The following is a 13,559-nucleotide window of genomic DNA, read 5'->3' as shown; positions in this document are numbered from 1 at the left end:
TAGTGTGATGGTGAGAGAGAAAGGAAGGGAAATCCAAGTGGAGGCTCAGGTCCTTGCTAATCCCCTCCTGGGGAAGCTGACTCCTCAGCAGGGGACTGACCTGGGATGCATGCAGTGTACAGAACTCCCGGGTGGCACACTACCAAACCTTTTCCCTTCTGGGAGAAGAACTGAACGTTGGGCTGACACATTGTGTTCAACAAAAATGCACTGATGGTGGATGTTTAAATTTCTTTATTAAAAAAAAAAAAAAGAGGATTTTTTTCTGGGCTTTTCAAACTTCTCCAATAGAGAAACTTCCCCCCACCCTCCCCGCCATGCGGTACTCCTTTCTGGCTCCCTGCATTCCCCCTCCTGGCGCTGTCCACCTGCAGGACCCCAGGGGAAGACACCTTTCCAACAGTGACCTTGCGGGAGTCGGAGGGCTTGAGGGCCGGAAGAAAGGTGATCCCTGGTCAAAAGGAGAAGTTCATCTGCACAAAAATAGAACCTGTGGAGGATGAGACCAGCACATACACGCGTGGGTTGATCTACAACCCACATTAAAAAAAAAATAGACCCCGAGTGTCATTTTACATTTGTTAATATTATACAAAATAATATATATTTTGAAACAGTACAGACCCATCACACACAGACATATCACACACGCACATACACACACACGCACACCCAAGGTGCAATCGGCCCCTCTGCGGTTGTGGTGCCAGGGACAATGGTGTCAGTAGGCGAAGATGACGTGGTAGGTGACCTGGTGGCCATTGTCCCAGGCGTAGAGCAGACGGTCCTTGGGGTTGTAGTCCACCTGGGTCGTGTAGGAATACTCATTCTCAAACAGCAGCCTGGGGACGATCTGCGTGTTGGTGTGGGTGTCAAAGGCATAGGAGATGTTGGCGTTGCGCTGGTTATAGCTGTCCACCGCATATAGCACCCCGCAAATGACAAAGCAGTTGCCGTAGAAGTTCCGCCGCAGCCCCGTGCGCCATGTGGTCTCCTTCTGCGTGCTTAGGTCCACAGCGTTGAGCTTGCTGAGGACAATGACCTCCTGGCTGAAGCCCTCATCGTCCAGGGCTGGGTAGATGAGCCACAGGCCATTCTCATCCACGGCAAAGTCCACATCCGAGTGGCCCTGCCACCGCCAGGGGGTGGCCTCCTCATAGGCCACGTCATGCAGCATGGCCCAGGCAGCCACGTAACGCTGCTTCAGGTCGTACTTGATGATGTTGCGGGTGAAGGCCCGATTGTAGTAGAAGGCCCCGTTGTACACCACATGGCCCGTGCCGATCCAGCTGTATGGGAGCTTGTAGGAGTTGCTCCAGCGACCTGTGGGCAGTGAGCAGGCAGGAGGCTTCAGGATAAGGCAACAAGCAACCGTCCATGTGGGGTAAGGAGACCAGGGTTTCCATCTCGGCTCTGCTTAATGTTACACAGCAAATCGCCCATCCCTCCTGCACCTCAGCACTCTCACCCATTACAAACAAAAGAAAAAGCCCCAGGTGGGCATTTGGCATGGTGGTTAAAGTGCTGCTTGGCATACCCACATCCCATATCAGACTGTCTGGCTAATCTGCTTCCCATCCAGCTTCCTGCTCATTTACATGTTAGGAGGCATCAGAGATGCCTCAAGTGCTCTGGTCCCTGCCGCCAGGTAGAATACCTGGATCGAGTTCTAATAAGCTCCTGGCCCGGGCCTAGCTTTTAGAGGCATTTGGAGAGTAAATCTGCTGATGGAAGATCTCTGTCTCCCACATGGAAAAAAAGAAAATGAGGAGATAAAAATGGAAAGTAATAACAAAGCCCACTTGCCTCACTGAGCTGTTTCAAGTAGCGAGGGTGCTAATATAAGAGTATGCTGTGTAAGCTGCCAAGAGTTGCCTACCATCACCACCCAAAGGGGAGGCTGGCCTTGATGAAGTCAGAGGATAGTGGGGTACGGAAGAGGCCACCTGAACTGACCTTGTTTGAAGTTCTCCAGGTTCCGGAACTCCACCAGGGTGTTGCCATAGTAATAGTTGGTCACATAAATCCGATCGTCCTTGGCCAGGGGGTCCTTCATCCAGGCCCCCTCGTTCCGCCCATACGTGTTCTGGGTTGTGGGCCCTGTGATTGTAGAAAGCGTGTCCTTGCACCTTCCTGGTGAGAGAGAGGTAGGCAAGGTGTGAAGAGATTTGCTGGTGCCATCCCCCGACAAGCACTGAACTGACTCATCCCCACCTCGGTTGGTTGGAACAGCCCTGCACACCCTGTCCCACGTATTTTCCAGCACTGTCTCCACCTTTCACCCCTGCAGAGTCATTCACTGTCCCTAGCCTGGGCTGTCTTCATGCTCCCCATGCTTTGCTCCATTGTTTTCAGACTTCTCAATCCTATTCCTCAAGATCCTCAAATCCCAAGTGTTATTCTGACACCACTGCCTCTCCTAGAAAGCCACCCTGTCCTTCTGGTCCATTCTATCCTGCTCCATGGTGCCCTGCATATCCTCTCTTATAGGAGCCATCACCAGGGTGTGTGTGTGCATCTCTCTCCTCTCTCCATGCCTACCCCTAACCAGGGCATAAGCACCCAAGGGGGCTTCTCCTCAGTGTACCTGGAGGTCATGGCTACCAGCAGGTGGTCTGATGTTGGACTAAAAGATGTGCTGTGCTAGGTGAGACCAGGCACCAGCTGCAGAGTTCCAGGCCGTTGCAGAAACCATGACTGAGACCCACCTGCCAGCCTGAGGCCATTCTCTGTCACTACTGAGAGCAGGATGCCAAGGCCCCTGCTGAAGGGTAGAAGGAACGGGGTATGAGGTTCCCGTGTAAAGACCTCACTCCATCTCACTGGGGCATAGGAACCCAGCAAGCAACCCTCTTGAGTGGTTCCTTGGAGTGGCCTGGTACCCAACCAGGTCCTAAAGGGCACTTGTATTACACCAGCTTCTAGACTAAGCTGCAAGCCTACAAGGCTACCGTGAGATATTATTCCTGGCAATGCCTTGAGTAGTTTTGAAGTCACACATGACTGCTCACTAGTAGGCTGCAGAGGAGACACAAAGAAGTCCATGGAAGAAGAAAAAAAAAGCCACATGGATCCTGCCCTCTCAGCCTCCTCAAATGCACCTGTCATCAAGACTGGTAGCACAGAAGGGCAGCAGAGACAAGACCTGTCCATGACACTCAGGACAAAAGTAATGAGGGCATATGGTTCATATTCAGGACTCTCTACATTCCAGACCTACCCCACTTCTAAGAGGATCCTATCTCTGCTATGTACTATACCGCCCCTGAGAAAGGAGCCCAAACCCACAGCTGACACGACAGGGGCAGCAGCTGCACCCACGGCTCCAGTTCTGGTGTAAGCTGGCGTGGACGTGGTACTAGCCCTGGTTTGCAGATGGGTCCCGTAGCTGGGTGCAGTTGTCCAGGTTTAGGTGGCTCAGTGTAGGGCATACAAGTTCTAGTGTGATAAAGTGGGGAAGAGATGCCGTCTCTGGGAAACAAACAACAGAATCTCCTCCCCAACACCCCAACTGAGCTCATCTGTTCAGAGTAATAAAATAGCGGAGTTTCTGAGCCCTGGCAGCAGAGATCTGATGGGAAGTATCTCATTCCTTGGCACAGAACGGGGCCGTGACTGCCAGCGGAGGAGCCACACCTCATGCCCTGAGTCTGGGGAGGCAGGCCCTCACATGCCATTCCTAGGGAGGGGCAGCTAGGTGCCCCTTTCCCCTGGCAAGGCCCAGAAGCACGACAGCTCTGTGTCTCACAGACAGCCAAAGCCCATGCCCCAAGCACCATAAACTGCCACGTGAGGGCCACAGCTACTGGGGTTGCCACAGCCTTGCCACCTCTCAGGCCAAACACAGGAAATTCTCCAAAGCTTCCCCAATCGTTGATGGCCTGGGCTGCTCCAGGAAAGCACCTCTCCCCCACCTAATCCCATCTCTGCGATGCAGGTCCCTAATATGGGGCTGGAGAAGGGCCCCAGCTGGAAGTCAGAGGCTTGGCCTTGATGGGGCTTGGCCCTGCCGCTGACTCCACAGTCTGGGTGGTCTCCATTATATGAGAGAGGCTTCATTTACCTCTGCAATCAAGTAGAATTCATGCTCTGCCTACCTCACAAGGGTGCCCCATACAGAACCTGCTCTAGGCACAGCATGGCATTGTAGACTGAAAAACAGCCTCCAAGAAGAGCCAGGTCCTAATCCCAACACTTGTAAATATGACCTTATATGGCAAAAGGCAGTTTGCTGATGGGATTTAGGCAAGTGTCTTCAAGTGAGGAGATGGTTTTAGATGATCTGAGTGAGCTGTGAGTGCAGCCACAAGTTTCCTTGTAATGGGGAGGGCAGGAGATTATCCAGTCACCGACGAGGAAGAGGCCATGTGACGAGTGGATATGGAGCCTGACATGAGTGGCCACATGCCAAGGAGTGCTGGCAGTCCCCAGAAGCCAGAAAAGGAAGTATTCCATCCTGGAGCCTCTGGAAAGAAGCACGCCTCTGGCACTTTGAGTGTTAGCCCTGGAAGACATCTCTGGGGGATTGTGGCATAGGAAACTGATACAGAAGGAGTCAGCTTCTTGGCCCTTGAAGAGCCCCCGCTTGCACAGCCTGGCGGTCCTGACACCTGGGCCCTTGGACCAGATCCTGGCCAGCTCCGTGCAGGCTGCGCAGCTCAGGCATGGGCAGCAAGACACATGTCTGTGATATCAGAACACCTGAGGACAGGATCAAGGCACAAGGTCAGGAAGCCTTGAGGCCAGAAGGGCACCACACAGGGAGGAGGCGCTCCCAGCCTTGGCAGCCAGGGGCAGCTGTGAGGAGGGGCCGCTGCGTGCTCACGCCTCCTCCTCGGTGGAATGTCAGATGGTGAGGGAAGCGGACTGTTCAGAGGGCCTGCTCCTCCAGCCTGCCCAGAGCACACTGCCCAGCATGACGGCAATGGAACCAGCTTATGTCCACCAAGCACTGCCCAGGAATCAGCTCATCTAATCATCGGTGGTCCTGGAACCAGCTGACCCTGCTTCAAAGGGTACCAGAAACACAAATGGCACCCTAAAAGAAGAAATCTACAAACCAGAACCTCTCCTGCCCTCTGAGCCCCCTGATAAGGCACACACTTGACCTCACCCACAAAAGGTGCTCCCCAACTCCTCCTGATTGCTGCCCGGAATGCCTGGCATCACCTAGTGGTGATGTTCTCACCCCGTTTTTCTGGTTAAGGAAGTTTCTCTGTGGGCCAGCTTGGCACCGCCCCTCCCTGGCCTTCCTTCTCTCAGGGGCAGACTCCACTCCCTGACACCCACCTCCCCAGGTATCCTTCCCCAGCTCTGCTCTTGGGTTGGTTTCTCTTCTATGCTGTTGCCTCACTACTTTCCAGTAAGCTCCCCTCTCAGCCCTTTCCCTTCTTTTGCTGATGACTCTAGTTGAGATCTTGGTTCTAGGCATGCTGTGCTTGTTTCCTGGGTGTCTCCTGGGTTATCAATTTCATATTTGCTTCTTTTGTACTTCCTGACTAGAGGAAGGCACGGCACACCACCCATCTGCCATGTCAGAACCTGGGTTATCTGTGACATCTCTCCCCTCCCCCATATTCCAGTTGGCTATTGGCTCTCATCTGTCGGTTTCCACCTCTTCACCCTTCAGCCCTTCCTCTGCACCTCTGCGCTCCTTGCCTGGATCACTTCAATTCTGTCAGTTGCTCTCTTGGCTCTTCTTAGCCCTCTTCTAACCTGTCCTGCTGTCTACTTGTCCTCGAGCTGCTTTTCCCAACATGACCTCTGCGTACACTCTCCCTGATGGAGCATCTCCAGCCACCATGGGAAGTCCCGAGTCCCTGTCCCAGCACTGCAGCCCCTTCTGCAGGGCCACCCTCACATCTCACCCTCTGCCTGCCTGAATGCCCCCAGGGGCTGGGCAGGCTGAGGTTCAGACTGTGAGCGGCCACAGAAGTGGTGGCCAGCTGGCAGAGCAGCGGGCTAGAAGGCTCTAACATTCAGGAACATGAAAACACCTCTTGAGGTGAACGGGGCCCCTTGGTTGCCAGCTTGGGATCTCTCAGGCCCATGCAACAGCTGGCATTCCTCAGGGTGCCTGGGCCAGGGCTGGCTTTTTGGCTGTCTGACCTATGCAGTCAGTCAACACTCTTGGTTTCATGCTTCCCTGTCCTTGCCTTAAGAATTTTACCCTTGAATTTGTGCTTTAAAATAAAGATCACACATTCTATATTTGCTGATTCAACCAACCATGGATTCAAAGTATTTGAAAAAAATTTCTCATGTACTAAACATGTACAGACTTTTTTTCTTGGCATTATTCCACAATTAATATAGTATGGTCACTATTCAGATAGCATTTACAATGTAATAGCTATTATAAGTAACCTAGAAATGAAGGGTGGGCATGGGTTATATGCAAGTAGTATGAGCTCCTACATAAGAGATGAGTCTGAAGATTTCAGTATCTAAGAGGAGTCGGAAACAGTCCAGTGGATACTGAGGGACAACTACATTTGTGGTTAAAACTAACACTGCAAAATATAAAGACGAATGTAAAATTTAGGCTAGTGTTTGAGTTTTTGATATTTCTTTGCCGACAGCATAAAATACCAAATAAACCACTACAAGGGGAGAAATGTAGGCATGTACACACATACACACACACATAGCCTTATATTTACTACCTTTCCTTTCCTTTCCTTTTTACCTTGCTTTTCAAACAAGGGGGTTCCGTGCTTTCACTTTGCACCAAGCCATACATATGACATGGTTAGCCTTGACCATGCTATTGCATATCTGGTGTCTTGTTGATGCCATTCCTTCTTTCTACAATGCCACCCTCCTTCTTTGCCTTGGCCATTCAAAGTAGCTGATCTGTTGGTCTCTTCCCTGGGCTTCCTCTGTGAGCCTTAGCACTTCCTCCAGCCCAAGTCCCATGACAACCTGGATTGGCGTCATGTTTCTAGATCAGTTCACCAACACCCACTGAACTCACATATCACTCACCCTTGAGCCCTATCTATCATTTCAGAATTAACTTTCAACTTATTCCCTTCATCAGCAGGGCCTCACTCCCTATCTTGAGGTTCCTGACTCCCTCCTATACCCCAGTTTGGGCCAGAACTTCTGTTTTCCATTCTCCTACCCACCCTGGATCTCACTGGTGGCTCCATGTGGAAGGGGTCTTCTCTGTTCTGTGGGCCCGGTGAGCTCAGGACCACTTATAAGAATGAAGTCTCCCAACAGTCTGGTGATGCTGCTACTGGATCACATGCACCTGGCACTTTCCATGTCTCCCATGTGCTCTGCCACTTGAACCAGCCACTGCTTCCCTACATGGCTGGTCACTCTGGGGAAGTGACTCCATCTCATTCACTTCTGTCTGTACCTCTGGTGTAACCTTTAGTCCCACCATTGACAAAGAGCAGCTCCACTTTATATTTTCCTTTCTAGTGCAATTTGTGTTACAAGTGATGTTCTCAGTGGCTCGAGGTTAGATAGTTCCCAGAGGCTTAGATAGTTTAACAGAGAGGCTGGGACCAGGGTGTGCGCTGTCCAGTGACTCGAGGAAGAACCTCGGCACTGTGGAGGCACCAGAAGCTGCCGCCCCAGCTTTTGTCAGCATCTCCCTCCTGGGGCTGCTCCCACAGCAGCCTCTCTGACACAAGACCGACCCTGACACAAGCCATGACCCGGGACATGGTGAAAGGTCGTGTGCTTTGTGGGGGCGACATTCTTCACAGATCATGATATTTCCTAGACTCAAATATTAAGACAAGCTCTCTCTGGCATCATAATAAGCTGACTGTCCTCTGTGTCTGCCCTTCCCCAGCAGCCCTGAGCCACTCCTCGGAAGCCCCTTTTAATAAACACACCAGGAAGTCTGGGAGCCCTGGCCTTGGCCAGCAGTATGGCCATGGCTTTTCTTCTGCACCAGCAGTGCGGGACTCCCAGAGCTGGGGAAGTGGGCACAGGGGTGTGGCACCCAAGAGCGCTACCCTCTCCTATGCCACAGTGCCCACCCATCACGGTGTCATCCTCTCCCGGTCAGTCCTCCAGCTCTGCGACAGCCACATACTCACTTGTGCTGCCAACGACAGTTTCCAAGTCATTCCAAGTCATTCGTTTGGGGGAATTTTTTGAGAATTCTATGACTCCTCCAAGAGGAAGACATCATAAAGTATCACAAAGTCAGATTGGGGATAAGATGGGACAAAATGTTCCTTCTAAACAAGGGTGCGTGTAGAGCCACATCTTAAATTGATCAAAAATCAAAATAGCCGGATAACTCAAAATGGCAAACAGCCCTTCCCTGGTAGCCAATGGCCTGAGTGTGTTTCAGCCAAATGCGTTTTTCTAATTTAATTTAATTTTTTTTTTAACTCTGCTCATGACTGGGAGACGTCAGCACCTCACGTGAGACATGACTGCCATGTGCAGGATGTCAAGAAGTCCAGCGAGGAGGTTCCAGAAAGGAATCCACTCACCCAACAGCAGCCAGAGGTAGACACAACACAGTGACGAGGGATTAGAAGTGCTGTCTAGAGGGGCTGGTGTCATGGCACAGTCAGTAAGACCACCACATGCAATGCTGGCATCCCATGTAGACACCACTCAAGTCTCAGCTGCTCACTCACTTTGACCTAGCTCCCAGTCAATGGTTTAGGTAAGAAACAGAAGCTGGTGCAAAGGCTTGTGCCCCCGCCCCCATCAAGGAGAACCGGAAGATGTCATGGCTGCTCCTGGCTTTAGATAGACCCAGCTTCAGCCACTGTGGCCATCTAGGGAGTGAACCAGTGGACGGAAGGTCTCTGTCCCTCCCTCCCTCCCTCTCTAACTTTGCCTTTTAAATAAACAATTAAAAAAAGAAAAGATTCCTGGAAACAAACTCACATCACCTGCCTCATCAAATCTTTCTTCCCTGGGCCACCTCCTGTGTCAACTCTAGATATCTGGAGAAAACACAACCTCTAAGTTTCGCCTGCAGTAGATACATGAAGCAAGAATTTCAGACTTTCTGGAAAACTCTACAGACTATTACCCCCTTTTTTAAAAATTAATTTTTTTGAAAAGGCAGATTTTACAGAGAAGGATTTTCCATCCACTGGTTCACTCCCCAAATGGCCACAATGGCCAGAGCTCAACTAACTAAAGCTAGGAGCCTCCATGGTCATCTGAAGTCAGGCACCTCCATGGGTGCAGGGTCCCAAGAACTTGGCCTATTTTCCACCACTTTCCTAGGCCATAAGCAGTGAGCTGGATGGTCAGTGGAACAGCTAGGACATAAACCAGTGCCCACATGGGACACCAGTGCTCACAGTCAGAAGATTGGCCAGTTGAGCCACAGTGCCAGTCTCATACAGGCTGGCCTTTAAGCAAACCTTATATCCTCTGTACCATGATGTTTTCTACCTTATTGGACTGTTGGGCAACAGCAGAAGACATGCCTGTATCCCTCAGTTCCTGCTACCAGCTGATCAGCTGCCAGGACACAGGGTGTTGGAGGCACACAGAGCCCCAAGAAGCCCAGAAAGATACATGCCACATCAGAAGAGACGGCTGAGGTAAAACTCAAGGGAGGCAGGTGGAGAGGAGAGTGGAATTCAGCTGGAGGTGGGCTGTGGAGATGGCAGAGAACTCGATACTCGGCTAGCAAGAGACTCCCTGGCTGGCCAACACCATCCCCCAAAGTCTCCACAAGCTGGCATGTCCTACTTGCAGCCTCTCTTCACTGTTGGTGGTCCAGCCAGCTGTAGAGAGGTAGTGAGGGCAGGTTTCCAAATCTCCCAGCCAGCCTCTTCCTCCCACCCAAGAATGGCAGTGAGCTGGAGAATATAGGGCTTACACAGTTTCAAAGCCTGGATTGTCTGTGCAGCGAGGATCAGCCTTCTGTGGCAAGGAAAACACTCTCACCTCCTCTCACCCCAACCTCTGTGACCCTAGGTTTGCTCTCTTGCTCAGCAAAACCCAGGCCAGGACTGCTGAGATTTTTGCCCTGAGGCTCATTTTTACTGACAATGTCTCTATTCCCAAATTGCCATTATTCTGGACTTTTGGGTTTCTCTCTCTCTCTCTCTCTCTCTCTCTTTTTCTCTGTATGTGTGTGCGCGCACCCCCAATAGGACTCTCTTGCTATTCTGCGGCCCAGCAGACCTCCTGCAGAACATTGCAGACTATCATGAAAGAATTGGGTCCTTAGCAAACCTCAGACTTCACCAGAGAAAAACAGGGATTGACCAAGTCCTGTAGCTAGCCATGCCCAAGATGAGACCCCATAGATACCCCTTGGCCTACCTCCTCTCTGGCAGTAGCTGGAACCTTATTTTAGGAGGGGTTGGGAAAGAGGCTTCCAAAAGAAAAAGGAGAGGACAGTTCCAACCAGGTCTTCTGTCAGATGAGCTTTAGTTTTCAGAAAGTATTTTGATGCTCTCTCTGCTTTTGGAATACAACTTGTTTCTTCAGACCCAACAGTCTGATGAGAAAACTCCTACTCATCCTTCAAACCCCAACTCAGTGAACCTTCATCAGAGTGATACAATACTACTTCCACTGTCCCTCAAGTCTAGGACTCATGTGAGATTGTGCTGGCTCCCACTATGCTATGATTCTAGAACTTTCCACCAATAAGGAAACTTAGCTGAGTTATCACTAGATACAGTAATATGTATCAAAGTACTTGACAAATGCTTGTAAAACGGACTGATGAAGGTGAGACCTCAGCTCCACCAAGTTCAATATCTATTTTAGTGAAGAGGGGGATCAGGTGTGTGACCTAGTGGCTAAGCAGCTGGTTAAGACACCTGTGTCCCACACGGGGTCTAACAGCCAGCTCTACTCTTGACCTCTGTGCTCTACTAATGTAGATCCTGGTGGGTAGCGTTGATGGTTCAAGAGTCAGACCTCAACTGAGTTCTGGGCTTCTGGCTTTGGCCCCTGCCAGGTGTCACTGCAGGCAGCCTTGCTTGAGTAGGGAGGGGGTGATTTATGAACCAGCAGGTGGGAGTGCTCTGTTTCCTCACTTATTATTTGATTAATAAGGTAAAGGCGGTCCCACCCTTGTTGTGGACACACTTTGAGTGTGTAAACCCTGAATGGTAAAGGCAGTCATCACTCTGAAGTGTAATTCTACTTGTCTTTCTAGAAGATGAACCTGACCATCTGAGTCCTCCTTCCCCTTTCAACCTATGTCTAGGTTCAGCAGAGGCTGTCCAGGACACCTCAGCCAGGCCAAATGAGCTCACCTATAACATTCCGGATGTCATCTTCTTCTTCAGGACTCAGGGTGGGGCTGTCAGGCACGGTCCCACGGGCTTTGCCTGGCAAGTCTGTCCTGACGGTGGTGGGAGGAGCCGTTGCTGTAAATGTGGCTTCCTCTGGAGCATCCTCAGGAGCCAATGCTGGCAAAGCTGGAGCCACGGGTGGTGCAGTGGCCGCATGGGCCACGGTGGTGGCTGGTTCCTGCGTGGAAGGCTGAAGGCCCGTCTCCTGGAGAGGGTCTGGAAGGACCACAGAGGAGGTGTGGAATGTTGCAGAGAGCTGTTGAGCAGAGGCAGGGAGAGCAGGGCTGGGGAAGCTGGCAGGTGAGGGGGAGGCAGGGGGCTGCGCTGGGGAGGAGGGCATGGCCCGGGTACTTGGGTCAGTGGTCCTGGTGGTTCCCTGAGAGGTGGCTGTGGGCTTCCGCGTGGCACTAGTGGGCAGGTCTTTGTGTCTCAGGAGCTGATCTTCAATCAGCAAATCCACTCCATTTTCACCACTGAACAGCTCATCATCTGTGAAGCAAGCACAAGGCAGAGGAACCACCATTAACTGAAAACAAGTGGCAACTGGTAGGTACACAAGAGGTGCTCCTCTGTGCAGTGTGGTGACCTGACTCAGGGATGGAGCCAGCTAGGATTTCAGAAGAAACATGTGGTGGGAGATATAAAGGAAAGGAATCTGTCCTTCCTACAGGGTCTTTCTGAATAGGCTGCAGCCCCTGCTCAGGGCTCTCAATGCACAATTGGGCTGCGAACCCTGCTGGCTGGGGAGGCAGTCATCAATCACTGGGCCAACAAGCATTCAGACAACATGTATAATCATGAGACCTGTACAGATCCCAGACTTCACAGAGCTCCTCCCTGCTGATAGAGACCTAAATAGGCAGACTGTACATCTAAAGGTGCTACGGGGGAAAGGCGGAGTAGGGGAAGGTGAGTCCAGACGGTTGAGCAGGAAGTACTCAGCATGGGACTTCCAGAATGGCAGCAATGAGCTACAGGAGCAGCTACAGGTGCAGTGGGAGGACTCTGGCAAAGTAACAGCCGTGCAAGGGCTATGAAGCCGCAACATGCCCACTGAACTCCAGGAGCACGGCGGTGGCCAGTGTGGATGAGGCTGAGAGTATGCGTGTAACTGGAGGTGCAGCAACAGATGAAACAGGAGCCAGATTGTGCATGGCTGGGGCTGGGTATGGACTTCGACTTTTATTCTGACTGAAATGGGAGAGAGACTACAGGGGTCTGAGCAGAGATGAGAGGTAAAAATTTCTTAGGAAGATACAGAGAATTTTGGCAGAAAAAAAAACCATAGTTACTCCATTTACTTTGTGTGCTCATTAAAAATACCATTCCAGAGCTGCAGCGCAAGCCACAGCGATGAAGAAGCACTTGCAGTACCTATGATCTCAAAGGGCTAGGGTCCAAAATATGTAAAGAATGCCCACAAATCAATAACATAAAAACACAGCTAAAAATGGGCACAGCAATCATGCCAGCTGTCGGGAGGAGAAAACCCAGACAGAGGGAAAGAAAAACAGGGAGATACGACCGGAGGCTGCAGTGTTAGAGGTGAGGTGGGAAGAAAGTCCCTTCAGCAGAGTAGGGAGAGAACAGCAGGGACCTCATGCAGTTCCCCCAAGGAAAACATAAAGGAGACAAGAGGCAGAGGCAGGTGGTGCAGGGAACGCAGGAAGAGGGGGTATTAAGGGAACCAGATGGGGACTGAGGAACAGCACATCTGTTTCCTGCTGAGGAGTTACGACAGGCAGAGATCAAACGAGAAGGTGCTAGAAGCTCTGTCAGGAAGCACAGGGCCTCAGGAGCACCCGGGACAGGCAGGAGACGCACTGTGTGCCTCTCTGTACATCATTGCATCCAAACCTCAATCTCATCATCCTGCAGGCCCTTCAGGCTCAGTCATGCTCCATTCTGTCAGTCCAAAGAAGCTAAGTGACCTGCCCAGGGAGACTCAGCAAGCTGCAAGGAAGACATGGCTGCACCTGGCCCACAGGGCATCTCCTTCCCCGTCCTGCCTGGCCCCAACTCACGTGGCTCTTCGATGTCATTTTCTTCATCAGGGACCTTGGCTTTGTAGTAGGTGATGCCCCGGATGACGGTGGGCTTGGAGGCTGGATGGCCCCTCAGGTGCACCTGCCGGTGCGAAGGCCGCTGTGGTGTCACCACTTCAGGCGGGGCCAGAGGGTTCGTCTGCAGGAGCTGGATGGAACTGATCTGCTGGGACACGGTTTCTTCCCGGAGGAAACGCTCTTCATACTGCTTGGAAGAGGAGACACAAGGGGAGGCCAGGGCAGCGCAATCAGA

The 13,559-nt window shown here is 51.6% G+C and overlaps 1 protein-coding gene across 3 annotated transcripts in view; it reads right to left on the bottom strand.

Moving 5' to 3' along the window:
* Positions 1-225: 225 nt before the first annotated feature.
* The window catches only part of OLFML2B (olfactomedin like 2B), a 34,925-nt gene continuing 21,591 nt past the window's right edge, over positions 226-13,559 (bottom strand). For 2 of the 3 annotated variants that reach the window (XM_041003362.1, XM_041003363.1), the window contains 4 exons: positions 13,286-13,514; positions 11,223-11,750; positions 1,957-2,133; positions 226-1,323 (listed from right to left, as the gene is read on the bottom strand). In XM_041003362.1, the coding sequence (XP_040859296.1) occupies positions 722-1,323; positions 1,957-2,133; positions 11,223-11,750; positions 13,286-13,514 (1,536 nt within the window). In that variant the 3' untranslated portion in view covers positions 226-721. The remainder of the gene's footprint in view (positions 1,324-1,956; positions 2,134-11,222; positions 11,751-13,285; positions 13,515-13,559) is intronic. The other variant, XM_041003364.1, reaches the window with a different exon arrangement.

The sequence above is a fragment of the Ochotona curzoniae genome, unplaced genomic scaffold, assembly GCF_017591425.1.
Source record: "Ochotona curzoniae isolate NIBS_2020 unplaced genomic scaffold, NIBS_Ocur_1.0 scaffold_2683, whole genome shotgun sequence".
NCBI lineage: Eukaryota > Metazoa > Chordata > Mammalia > Lagomorpha > Ochotonidae > Ochotona > Ochotona curzoniae.
The sequence above is the reverse complement of the archived record's forward strand: the minus strand, read 5'-3'. Positions and strand labels throughout refer to the sequence as shown.